At 41.5% G+C, this 14,110-nt stretch overlaps 1 protein-coding gene across 4 annotated transcripts in view; it reads right to left on the bottom strand.

Annotated features, from left to right (window-relative positions):
- LOC122789663 (KH-type splicing regulatory protein) overlaps window positions 1–11,076 on the bottom strand; it is a 441,911-nt gene extending 430,835 nt beyond the window's left edge. For all 4 annotated transcript variants that reach the window (XM_044057076.1, XM_044057077.1, XM_044057079.1 and 1 more), the window contains exon 1: window positions 10,896–11,076. In XM_044057076.1, coding sequence (XP_043913011.1) covers window positions 10,896–11,018 — 123 coding nt within the window. In that variant the 5' untranslated portion in view covers window positions 11,019–11,076. The remainder of the gene's footprint in view (window positions 1–10,895) is intronic.
- Window positions 11,077–14,110: the final 3,034 nt, after the last annotated feature.

Raw genomic sequence — 14,110 nt, 5'->3', positions numbered from 1 at the left:
TTGAGCTAGTGTAGGACGCAGCCTGGGACACCGTCCAGTACCACTGATGCTGTATTTTTTGGCTTTGGAGAGGGCTGTTTTAACCTGAGTGTCTGATTTCAGGGGCACTACATTCTTCTGGTATATAGTTATAGGAACTTTAGGGGGTGAAGTCTGCACTGAACCCGTCTGCCAGGATGTTGGCTATATCTGTCGGTTCAGCGTATTTTCTGCCATTCTACACCAACTCCGAGCAGATCCGAGAATTGCCACTTAGATTCTTGACATAGCTAAAGAATGCCTTGTGGTTATCTTTGGAGTACATGGCAATTGTTCTTTCGAAGCTAGCCTTGGATGATTTTAGGAGGGAACGTAGTTTCTTGCTGATACTAAATCAGGGATGTCTTTCCTTCTTGGGATTTCTCTTTCCTGTATTAGTTTCCTCCTATTGTATAACTTGTTTATGGCAGGGGTCCACCAGACTGGTTTCCTTTTCTTGGAGGAGTGAGTCTTGGTTTTGTTTGGATAGCACAATCCATGCATTCTTGTAGGTGCCCATAAGAGTGCATTAGTAAAAGACTTTGCAGATTGGACAGCGTTATCCTTTAGCATGGGGGCTTTGAAACTTCCCACCTCGGACTTAAGTAACGAAGTTTGCTTTTGAAAAGTTTTGCACAGTGATTGGTTTATGGCCACATCTAACCAACGAGGGTTAGACACCTGGTGTGAACACCAGTCACCCATGTTGGTGACCAGGTCAATATGCTGTCACCTCTGGTGGGGGTGCTGACCAGTTGATCCAGGGAGTTAACTCTAAGAAATGTTGGGCAAGGGAGTTTGTACTTTAGTTCTCCATAGCCGTTTTGCCCATTGTTAGTTGCATGTGGATGACCTCTGAAGCATCATGCTATGCCACTAACCTGGAGGTGTGGGTATCTGATGAATATGGATACCCCCCACATTTTGTATTCCAGTCTGGGTTTTGTGGCCGAAATGTGTTGTACGAGTTGTAGTCTGGTAGTGCTGGGGTGTGTTCTGGAGCCTTAAACCAGGTTTCTGTTACTGCACATATATAGATTTTCTCCATACCGAGGAGTGCCTCAAGTGCGTGCATTTTGAGGTTTAGACTTCTGGCATTGAGTAGCATTACCCTCAGTTTTTGTTACTTGCGCCATTTATGGCAGTGGGTTTGTCTTTTGAGCCTTGCCTAAAAAAGGCACTATGGGGTGGCAAGAGCCTTGGCCAATATTCAAAAGCCTAAGTGTGACAGGCGCAAGCAGTCTCTAGCGAAGCAGCGTGGCTTGTCAAGCATGTCATCCCAGGCTGACAGACACTGGATCCTCTTTGAAGGGCACCAGAAGCTTAGCCAATTGTTGAAATTGATCATTTTTTTTCTATACCGTGGTATCATTCTTGGTGAGGGCAAGATGCTACTCAGGGGGTCATACTGGCCTGGGCTACGTGATCAGAGCACTCCTCCATGTCTCTTCATGTAGTCCAGGGAGGTACAGCTCAGGCCATTCACACCAATATGGACAATGAATCATATTTGTACTTGTTCTGGAGTGACATGAGTGCTTGTGTTGTGTGGCAGATCCTGGCACCCAACAGTAACTGTCCCCTTTGCTCAGCCTAGTGAGTGGGACATCAGTATGCCTGACAACAGAGTCACCCATTACTAGTGTGTTAGGTATGTTATTTTGCCTCAAGGGCCGTGATTGTGTGGCACACTGGTTTTGTGAAGTATGTGTTTCGTGGTTTGTGTTGGGGGTTGGAAGTTACTTGGGGATGTCTGCTTTGCAGGTCTCTTGGAGGCTCTAAATAAAAATCTGCAAAAGCAACAAGTAGGTTTGTGTGTGTTTTTTTTTGTCGGTACTGGTCTCATATGTCTACATGAGACTGGGGGTGTGATGCAAGTAATTCCCTTCTCCTCTTGATTGCCTGGTCCAGTCTTGTGTTGAGAGAGCTTAACCTCCAGTTTGGCTGTATAATTGCATCTCTTGCACGTATTACTCTTTGGTGGAAGGGGAGGGTTGTCTGTGTACATGAGGCATTTTTAACATTGCCTCAAAATGCCCAGATTCACCAGTTGGACTGGATAGTACACCTGAAACTGCCCTTTGGATATGCCTGGATAGGTACAGTGAACTGTTTTCCTGATTGGCTGGTAAGGTCCAATAGAGAGCCTTGTCCTTCTCTAGAGCATAGAGGGATCTAGTGCTAAGGTTTATTAGTGCTTGCTATGAGTTTTGAGCAAGTGTCGGTATGAGAAGTAAATGGTTAGTGCTTAAGTTGAAAGTTTGTCTAGTTCCAAGGAAAAAATTGAAGAGTACACTTTGTGGAGCCGGGAATAGTTATACCCTAAACGGCGCTGCCTGGCACGCAAATGCAGTTTTTATAGCAAGGAAATGAAAAAATTAGCCCAAAATGGCCAATACACTACAAATTTGTGGGCTGAAACCACTCCTCCAGGGACAGGCTACTCAAAGCTCCCTCTCTCACAGTGAGCAGAGAAACTTCCTTCTATCCAAGTAAGGTACGGGCAAACAAAGAAAATTGTAACAGCCCTGAATTCAGCACTAACCTGAAAAATGGACTATACTAGCTTAGAAAGGCAGGAAAACAAGTATACAATTTTCAGAAAATAAAGCAGATGCAATCAAAAAAACTGTAAATGCACAGAAAAGGCCATCACACGTGCGTGTGTAGCCTACACCAGTTAAACAGGTAATTTAAAACAAAAACGACTTTAAGGTGCAAGCAGTAAGGTCCGTACAATATGTAGCTGAAACAAGCTTTTTAAAATCACAGAAACTAGGGGAAAAAATTGGTGTTTTAAGCAGAATTAGCTAAAGGCAAGAAAATGCAGAAAAATGATAATCATGCCAAAGTCTCGCCTCTCTGCTGCACAGTGGATACCTTAAACTGGAAGAGAAGCCTGTAAAGATGGCACATTTAACACCACTATCCACAAAACACTGAGGAATTGCAACTTAAAGCTTTCAGACTCCAGACTAAGGTATCCACTCTACACACACTGACAGTAGAAGGGAAACCACCAGGTTCGGACAGAACTTTTGCAAAAGCAAAAATTTATACAGAAGTGCTAAAAATCTAAAGATTAGACAGCTTCAACTACACCACAAATGTTAAATTCCTCTCTACACAAGGGAGCTGCTGGAACCATTCTGCACTGAAAGGTGGCCAAATCATACAGCTTTTAAGCATTTCAGTTCCATTCAATAAGCAATTCAAACAGCAAGTGCCTCCAAATGGCATTTTGAACAATTGCAGAGAGACTCCATAAAGAAAAAGCCTCACCTACCACCCCCTACCCACAATGGATCCCATAGTCAAGTTTGTGCTACCAGTTTGACAAATGGGGGGGGGGTCAATGTCATTCACCAGGGAGTACATTTGGGCTCCTTTCCATAGGGCTTCCCCTTGGCCAGAAAGCCAAATTACCTAGTTTCCTCCAGTTATGGAAGTGGTGGGAGATTGTTTACCTTTTAAACAAGATACAGGGTATGATTCTCACCTGGGATAATTAGCTAACCTTAATGGTCCTCAAGAACAGTTAGGCTAGTACTAAGCCAAGTGTTAAATTGAAGTCTTAGAACCAACGATTAGCCCCCCCCCCCCCCCCGACATGCAAAGTTTTAATTTCTAGTGCTAAATAACTGACCTGGAGGCCTGTGGCAGAACACGCCTGTTTAGCCAAGCTCCCACAGATCAACTTGACTCTTCAGACCCCATTACCTCTAGTGTAACTTGCACACCAGGAGCATCTCTCTATCGCCCTTTGAACTGTCCAAGTTTTCACAGGATGTCCAGCTTCAGCCATTGCTTTTTTGCACACTTCACAGCATTCCTCGCTTCATTTGGATGACTCAGTACAAGTTTAAGGAAAACATTCAGACTGGCCACTTAATTTTCCTGAGATTTTCTGCCCCTCTGAACTCTTCCTCTTGACAGGTATGGTTCCAAAAGGTGCTTACTTGTTTTACTGTAAAAAACAAAGCATCTGGAAGGGAATTCCTGTGATGTAGGACTACGATTCCTCTGGCAAACTTCATAGAAGAAAATACAACGGTACATCATTAGTCAGCACTGAGCATCTACACCCAGATCCCTACACTGGGGTTTGTATGGAAAGAACTTTGGTGTGCACATCAGCTCTCTCAGGATCTGTCTCCCAGTCTTATTTTTGCCTACTCTTCAGTATTACACAGATGCTTTCAGAATTCAGTCTGATATCTTATCAGGTACCTCTTTTCTGGGATATACAGAAAATATTGGAGGAAAAAAAAAAAAACAATTACGTAATCATGCAAGTAGAAAGATTCTCTACTTGGTGCCATTTCAAAGAGCAGGACACTTAAGGACCAGTCAAATTCAATTCAGTTACTGTCCTTTACTTCTCTATCAAGGTTCGCTTGTCAGCCACTTCTGTCAGTCTGTCCTTGCACCAAGTCAGTTTCTAAATGGAGAATCAGTCTCCACCAAGAAAACAAAGTGGCACTTACTTGGGAACATAAAACTGTGGGTGAAAAGATTACTCCACATTGAGCCAACACATCCTTTTCCAGATCCAAAACAGGTTTTGAAAGACCATTCTCCAGAACTGCAAGGATGATTTCCTGCACTTTTCCTTACTTTTAAGCTGAGGTAGCTTACCAATACGCTTAAGCTACTGCAAAAGTGAACCATTGATCATCACTAGCCCCCCACCACCACGCAGTAACTGCTGGAGAGGGACAAACTAGAGACAATACAGGAGGTGGCACAAACCAACTAAACAAATATATAAATACAAGGCTCAACTGGCATGCTATCACAGCCCAGAGTATAGACATACAGGCAAATTTCATCTCTCACCACTGGGCCAACTTCAAGAACACACCAATATCACAATATATTACAGGGCTACTTAAGGACACGGAGGGCAACATAACTGCAGCTAATGAACTCAAATGGTCCATTCCATGCAAGCAGATTAGGGCTTCGATATTAAGGATCTGGGATGTGTTCAATGGTCACACGTCAGCCCTAAATTAGTTACAAAAGATTATGGGCTAAAAATTTATTTATTTTACATTTGTTAACCAGGCTAGTCCAACTGGATACATATCCATTTTCAGTGGAGGCCCGAGGAGAAAAGCTCCACTAACTAAGAATATACCAAGTTATACAATAAAAAACAGTTTCCTGTTAGTTGTTTTTATAGTGGAGTCGATATGAAAGTCAAATTTTAGTTGGTTGTCACTAGTAATACCCAGGAGTTTAGTTGGTTGGTCTGGAGCGATAAGTGTGCCATTGTTAGATGTAAGTGTGAAATCAAGAGGGAGATAGGTGAGTGGGTGGAAAGAGCAGACGTTTGGTTTTCTTGGGGTTCAGGAGGAGACAGTGGTTAGAGAACCATTGCTCAATGGTGGTGAAGGTGTTTTGTGTTAGTGAGTGAAATTCAGTCTGGGTTGTGGCAGAGCAAATGATGGTTGTGTCATCAACATATTGAATACAAGTAGATCTGCATCTAGCCACTCCTCTATCATTTATAAAAATGGAAAACAGAAGAGATGGACCCTTGAGGGACTCCTATACAGGTAGGGAGAAGATCAGAGAGATGGTTATCCCAGAGAACTGCCTGTATGCGATTTTCAAGATAGGATGAGAACCAGCTTAAGGCTTGGTTGTCAAGAGAGAGGGAACTTAAGCGGTGTAGGAGAAATTGATGATTAACCATGTCAAAGGCTTTTGACAGGTCTACAAAGAATGCAGAGGAAGGTGTTATTGTTGCGATTTATGTTGATAGAGTCTATGAAGGATAGTAGGGCGGTGGTAGTACTATGGAATGGGTGAAACCCATGTTGGCTTAGCTAGGAGATTGTTGCTTAACAGGTGATTAACTGTTTGTGGATACATTTCTCCATTATTTTTGCAAGAGGAGATAGTAACGCTGTAGGGCGGAAGTTAGAATACTCCAAAGAGTCACCTCCTTTGAAGAGGGATAATGTGTGAGATTTTCCAAACTGTAGGGATAGTGCATTCTTTTAAAGTCCTATTAATTAATAGACAGATGGGGTAAACTATTGCTTTGGCACCTAGTTGGAGATATTCTGCAGGTAATTTATCAGCTGAAGGGGTTGTTGGCTTAAGTTTTTGAAGTAAGGACAAAATATAGGAGGTAGGTATGGGTTGGAGGTGAAATGGGGGGGTAGAGCTAGGGATAGATAGTTTGGAGGTATCAGGGCTTTGTTGGTCAGCTAGCTTTAGAATGGCTGAAGTAAAGAAGGTGTTAAAGGCATTAGCTATTTCTGAGGGGGAGTTGGTGTTGGAGCCTAATGGATTTGGTGTGGCAGCTTTGCCAGGGGATAGCAGAGTATTAATAGCAGTCCAAAATTTATGTGGTTGGTGGAGGGAAGATTGTTATAATTGAGTGTAAAAGTTTTTTTTTTTTTTTTTTTTTTTTTTATCATGTAGGATGGCTTGTTTTGTCATATTATGATCAGTTATATTTTTAGTGGTTCGCCTTTGTTCCAAGCTTTATTTCTATTAAGAATTAGTTGCCTAGTTTTGTTAGAGAGCCATTGTGCTGATTTAGCTTTCATACGTATGGAACGCAAGGGGGCATGGTGTTCAAGGATGGTGAGAAAGGTATTATTGAAGTGGTTAACAGCTTCATCTATTGGGAGAGATTTGAGGGGTGACCAGTTAACTTGCATGAGTTCATTGTGAAACAGATTGGGGTCAAAATGCTTTTTGCAACGGGATAATCGAACTTGGGTTGGGATAGAAAAACTAGTTTTATGCCTGATGATATAGGTTAGGGAGTGATCGCCGAGGTCATCTGGGAGAGTTCCTGTTGTATATTTTTTGCTGGGGAACTATTTAAGATCCAATCAAGTACAGCTTCTTTGTTACTATGTTTGCTCTTGTAGGGGAGTTTGTGTTGAGTGAAGCCATGCAGGTTAATAAGAGTAGATGGATTAGTAGGTTCACATAAGTTCCAGTCAATAGTCAAGCCTCCTAAAAGTATTGTTTCTTGGAGGAGATTGAGAAAGCCAGTTTAGCAGGTCTTCTAATATTGTAGGATTTTTGCCTGGGGGAATATAGGTACAGATAATATTTATAGTTTTGTGAGGATTGATTTGAAGTTTTGAGATAATTAATTCAGCATGTGTCAGTTAAAAGGGTTATGATTTGTTATGCTTAATTGCAGGCCTGTTTTATAGAGTATAGCTACTCCGCCACCTTTTTTTTGTTTAAACGGTCTTGTCTCAGGATGTTGTAGCCAGGGGGGATAATTTTGTTGTCTTTTATTGTAGGTTTGAGCCATGTTTCAGTTAGAGAATGTCGAACTGTTGGACTTCTAGTAGAGCATGAATTTGTGGTATTTTATTGCAGATGCTACATATATTAAGTTGGGCAATTGAGAGAGTGATTTGGGAGGTTTGGTAGGTGGTGTTAGCTTTGGTTTAACTAGTTGGCAGTTGGTTAATAATGGGGATAGGTCAGGGCCTGGGTTGGGGTGTATGTCTCTATGTATGGTATGCATCTCCATGTAAAAAGAATTCTAAATGACATTTCATGGGTGCACCATGTTTAAGGAATGAGACAGGCCTTCACAAAATACACCCAATAACCCAGTTATCTAAACCAACGTGTGGTGGCACTGGTTCTCAACTGTCACAATGTATCACGTCCCCCCTTGAAGGGAAACAAAGGTTCACTTCAGACTAAATAGTAAACCCAAGACAAAAAGCCCGAACCCACCTACTCGTGCTACTAAAAAAAACAGCAGACAAATACCACCCTCTCCCCTTACCCTGTACACAAGTTACTACTACACATCCATTTGGACTGTGCAATCAGAAAGCCAGGATCCCACCTGTGCACTGCACCAGTCTACTTCAATTGCTCTGTAGTCAGCCAGCACACTAGTCAGCCAGCACACTAAGCATTCTGCATGTCAAACTATCCAAATTTGAGAGAGTGTAGGCTCCAGTGTTGAAAAAGCATTTTACAATTTCCATTCATACCCAAAATTGGAGCACATCACCACGCAAGACATGTCCAAGCAATTGAAAGTGCCAGTGTATTAACTGTGACCATCCTGAAAGCAAATCTGGGATCTGTCATCACAGCCTTGCTGGCTGGGTCTAAATACCATGCTCAGAGTGACATTCAGGAGTAGGCACCACACCCCAAACGTCGCAGTCCTATTTTGACAATTAGGATCAATGAAACTTTTGATAGGATGCCTCAGTAGCTTAACCCCCCGCCCCTCTTTCCATATTCTTCCTACATCACACATCTGCAATATAACTACAAAACCTAACAGATGAAAAACACTCCCAAGTCCTCACCAGAAACATTCTGGGAGGAAATTAAGACTTTCCACAAGTTCAAAGCAAAACAAACTGCTAGATTCACCCCCCAGACTTCCTTTATGAATTCTCCAACTAATAGTTATTGGCAAGCTGCAGACCCAAGTCAGACTATACAATTTGAAAACCTTAAAACTATCCTGGAAAGATTACAGTGGAAACATACCAAAAGCATCCAAAAATATGAAAATTTAAGTTATGAAAGAGTAAAAAATTATAATACAGACTTGCGTTGCTGCACATAGAAACATTGGAGTTAAATGCCTGAAATCACATTCTCTTAAAAACAGAAAATGTCACAATTAGAATTAAAATTAACTGTACAGGAGCCAGTCCAGTTTCTACTCACCCCTCCCCACACTTATGTAATAGTAGGAGCCTTTCTTTGAATATAGCAAGTGGTCAGGGGATGGCAGTTCACCCCTACACATGGTCCAGCAAACAAAACAAGAGTTTTTGAGCAAATGTCTTATACTGCTCTGATATTTTACTGACCTCTGCATAAGGATGACAACCAAGATGAGAACCAAAACAAGACTTGTGTGTGTGTGTGGGGGGGGGGGGGCAGAGAAGTAAATTTACACAGGATTTTTAAAGTACAGCACATAAGATATACAATTGCTCGACATTATACAACTATCACTGAAATTACTACAAAAAACAGTACACAAAACAATGATATAGAAACCCCCACCTGGGTAACCACTGCAGGTTACCGTTCTATACGCTTTATGCTCATGGTTATATTTAACTGCTTCATCTTAAATTCACAATAAAATACTCTTTCATTAAAACCCTTTCTGCCTCATCACCAGAAGCACATGTTGCTACAGAATGACAGTAGGAAGATGTGGTGGGAAATATCCAGCATAGTAATACAACAATCTTGTAAATACAAAATAAACTAGAAACAAATTTAACTACACAGCTTACACTGCCAACCAAAATAATGGGACCGTATGCCAACTGTAGTTGGAGTCTTAAGGAAATGTGAAACAGCACTGCACCCCCAGTTATATACATACATGAACACAATATCAAAGTTACAATATACACACACAACTTGATAACCTTTAACTTGTACTTCGAGGTCACAAGCCAAATGCATCAAGGCTACCGCCTTATATATTTGCCACTTGTAACGCTTTTTCCTTCGTATCACCGAAACACGATGGCACAGAATGAAAGGATGTGTCAGAAGTATCCAGCATGGGAATGCAACAGTCTTGCAAATACAAAGTAAACTTATAAAGTAATACTGTGCAACTTTGTACTAAAGCCTACAGCTCACACTGACACCCAAATAAGGTAACAAATCAAGTACCAATTCTTAAATCCGATTAAGATACATGTAGAAGTTACACGCACGAATACATGAAGCAAATATTTACAGACTGTACTTAAGACAGAATTTGCCCAACAAAAATTAAAAAAGAAAATCGTAGTATTTCCAGTGCATCGTTATATTTGTCACCCCTCACGCTCCATAAACATTAATATTTTCATGGACTGTACCATACATACTTACACAGAGCAAAGCTAACAAACTTAAACCCATCAAAACTTGACAGATTTGGTATGCCTGGCCGGGCTTAAAAAGCCCCTTGTGGTAGTTAACCTAGTAAACATCATTGAACCATCAGCGCTTACAGGTGTGGCGGCGTCTACGCACACATTAAAACAGTTATACAAGACACACGTGGGACATTTCCTCGTAAAGCACTACTCTCCCAGTAGTCACAAAGGCCAGCGACATCGCCATTTCTCTCTCCAAACAGCCCAGGCAGAACAATCACTAACTACCAAAAAGGAAAATGCGGTTCCACCATTAACCTTCCTTTGAAAACACTCAAAAAAGTAAACCCGGCACATTAGACACCTAGACAACAAAACAATAGCGCAACATTTAAAAAAGGCACCAATAACAAAAGCATTCCAAAACGAAGCTGCACCATGTACAAAAGTTATTCCACCCAAAAAGAAAGCAGGCCAAGATGCGTGTCGACAGAGTATTACTCCGTCAACACAAACGCCAACACCTGTTGGCACCACGTACTGAAGGCAACTACTGCCCCACAGGCACCTAGCCCATACAGACAAATCCACAAAAGGCCTTAAGACTCCACCACTATTTCACGCATAAGATGAGACACTGGTACACCATTCACTTAAGTTACCAAACACATTCATCTTAGAGATTAAAACACTAACGTAAAAGCCTCAAAATGGAAAGTTAACCAACCTGCAAAATACCTAACTCAAACACTCGCCGTGCCATCAACACGATTGATTCTTGTACCAATACACCTCTACCATAAGGTACACACAGAAGTGGCACCACTGGGACCCCAGCCTGATTCGTACAAGAACAAAGAAAACAAATAAAGTCAAACGGTAAACGGTAGCCGCAATCGAAACCCGCGACTCGAATAATATTGAGTCTCGCGCGCGAGGCCTGCCAATTTCACATTACACTACAACCCGTTTTCGTTATATTCACCCAAGTCTTCCAACTACATCGTAACTTACCTGTCGGGCTCGCTGGACAGCATCCGCAAACGCATCCTTTCTCACAGCCGAAGGAGCCGGCTGAGCCACCGGGGCCCCGGCATTGCCTTGCGGCGGTGGTGGCATCGCAGTATAATCAGACATGGCGGCTGTGCAATACAACAGAAAGAGGATGCTACTTGGTCTGCTAGGCTAACTTCTGCGCAATCTCCAAGCGGGAAGGAGTATCACTACTCCAAAGCATGTTGGGACTTTACCCATCACTAATACTCATTGGATAGCGTAAATCTACTCTAGGAGACAAAGCCAATGAAAGTGCTCTCTCTCTCTGTCACATAGCTATTGGTCAAGGGTCAGCTCTCCCAAGTTTTAATGGCGGAAGTACAAGTCTAACAGTAAAAGGCGTGAATTTGGACCATTCAGGATTGTATGTTAAGATGAGTTTGAGTACTGCGGCGTAGTAATAAACGGTGGCTTCGATTTTAAATTTTGTTGGCTAATATTTAAATTTTTAAGAATGTCATTGAATGACGCTTTAAGTGGTTTTTTTTTATTAGGGTTTGTTTGTATTTTATCAAATTTAGGTAGTTCTTAAGAATTTGTATTCGTTGTAAGGTTTATCTTGCGTCATCTGTCTTTTTTTTGTGGGTACTAGGTAAGCTTTACGAAACATGGTTACTGAAAGTTTTGTAATGCTAAGGTTTAGAACTTTGTTCTATTCGTAGCAATTTGGTAAAGGGATAATGTAACTTATAATTCCTGTAATTTGTTCCATGGTAAGTAATAGTGGATCGGGTGTTACTTACTTTTAGTTTAAAACATGAGTTTGCTAATGTGTTCCACATTGTAAGATAAAAGTTTTCCACACTCTGGGATTGGAGGGCTAAATCTGTTTAGGGTGGCTAGTTAAATGTCCAGGACTTTGGTGACTTTTTTTCCCCCAGCATTTTTAAAGTTTTAGTGAAAGGTTGAGAGGTTAGTGTGAAGTTCTGTTTGTTCTAGATAGGAGGGTCTATTTCCGTACTTTTTAGTAAGGAATATGGTTAAACAAAACGTAATATTTTATGGTACTTTATTTGCGTATGATGTATGTATTCGTGTAAACTGGTGAATATTCACGCACGATAGCAACTTCATCGCCGTAAAGAAGCAGTCTTTATTGAACAAGCAAGTTCCATGTTACTACGGATATCCATTGCAAACTTAAGCAGAAAGCAACTAATTTTTTTCTCTGAGATATTAATCTATGTTGCAGACCAGCTCCATTATTGCTTTGGATCAGGTTGAGTCCTTTCATGTGGGTTGCACTAGTTGAGTTTGACTTGCGGATATGCAATAACTCCGTCAAGGCTGAGTCTGAGATGGCCTCTTATGCCAGATGCAGGTCACCTCTGAGTAGTCTGTATGAGACGGAGTAGAGAGACATGGCTTTTGTCTTATCCGTATATGGTATATGTTTGAGACCCTGAGCTTTCCTAGAAAGGAGCCTCTCTGGTCTCTCCAGCTGCTGTATGTGCTTGGTAAGGTACATGCCGAAGGGGGCATTGTACTCAATAATGGGTCTGATAAGGGAGGAGTATGGGGATGTTTAATGATAAGTTCCTATGTTGCCCATATCCTTACTTGGATAGGAGGAAGCTTCTCTGTTCACCAGTGAGAGTGGGGAGCTTTGTGCAGCCTATCTGTCCCTGGAGGAGGGGTCTCAGCCCAGCAACTAGTAGCTTATTGGCGGTTTTGGGCTAATTCCTATCTCTTTTAAGCTCCCTGCCTTAAAACCCACATTTGCGTGGTTTTGTGCTGGTTTCTAACTCGCCACAGCTCCTCGTGGTGTCTTGCAGAGTGCTACAAGTAGCAGAGAGACAAGAGAGATTTTAAACAGATTTAAGTATTTTTTTCTCTGCCTTTCTACTTGCGACTGCATTTTCTCACTGAAAAGTGAGTTTCTAGCTAATTTAAGATCTCAAAGCATTTTTAGTAATTTTTCTGTTTTTGTTTTTGCTCTTCTAAAAGTTGTTTTTGTGTTTAACTGTTGTAGGCTACACTCAAGTGCGCTAGCCTGTACAACAGGCTTCTCTAATGTGTTCCTCAACTTCATGGCCCTTTTCCTCCCTATTTGCATTGTAAAGCAACAACAATAAAGCATTTACAATTTTTATAATTCCCCCTTACTTCTGAAACAGAAGCCTACCTTCTCATACTGTGATGGTTTCACTTACAAAATGATTCTCTCACGTTTGAATAAAGCTTGCTGGAGTCACCCAATTACTGACATCATCGAGGCCAGGCAGTGCAGGTACCTTTTTTTTAATCGGTTCCCTCCCCCAAAGTGACATCACCACAGCCATCATCTGATTCTAACTAAAGTAAGACCTACCCATTCTGTGATGTCATGGCTCCCTTGTCCTTCCCCCAGCCTGAGTGCTGTTCATTTTATTCAGTAGTAGTGTAGTAACACCGATGTTTAGAAATGCAGAAATTTGGTATGCATACTTGTACATTCTGCATGGCAAATGATGCTTAGGTGGTGTATCGCTTGCATACTTCTCTTGTTGTATTTGCACCAGAGACTGCTAGTGTGCAGTGCGGGAACAGAAAGATTAAAACATTACCCTGGTATCAGAGGTGGCAGTGCAATATATTCATAGTGGCTTAACATGAGTAGCTCTAACCAAGCACCATGTGAAAGCTGAACAAGCACCTAGAATTATTCAGTGCAGCTTCCACACCTTAAGCTTGAAAATGAATTCACATACTCACATGAACAGAAGTAGCTGCATATTGATGGCTAAAGGTGTATGGGCACGTTGGGTGGTTACTATACTGCAAAACTGGTATGTAATGGTGGAGATATTTGGAAGGCATGAGCAAACACACCAGTATATTAAAGCCATAGCACCAATTGAACTGTAGGCTGGCAAATAGATTTAGTAAGGGATTTTGTCCATGCACAAATATTTCATCAGCGATTCTTTGCAGTGGCATCCATTATCTGATTCAAGGTAAGTTAACCTTGATGTCCTTTATTTAAAAAAAAAAATCAATAAAAATTTTACTTTGTTATAAATGACTTCAGGACACCAGAAAAAGGAAGGGGAAAATATAACAATGTGGTTTGTATGTACAAAGACCAATCCAGGGACACTGCAAAAGGTTTTTTTTTTGCAAACCAACCAGTGGAGTGAAAACATAGGAAGGCAAACACTGCATGCCAACAACCTTTGCACATGTAAATCTCA

This window comes from Protopterus annectens, chromosome 15.part0, assembly GCF_019279795.1.
Source record: "Protopterus annectens isolate FY-2018-M chromosome 15.part0, PAN1.0, whole genome shotgun sequence".
Lineage (NCBI taxonomy): Eukaryota > Metazoa > Chordata > Ceratodontiformes > Protopteridae > Protopterus > Protopterus annectens.
Note: the sequence above shows the minus strand (reverse complement) of the source record. Positions and strands in the feature narration are given on the sequence as shown.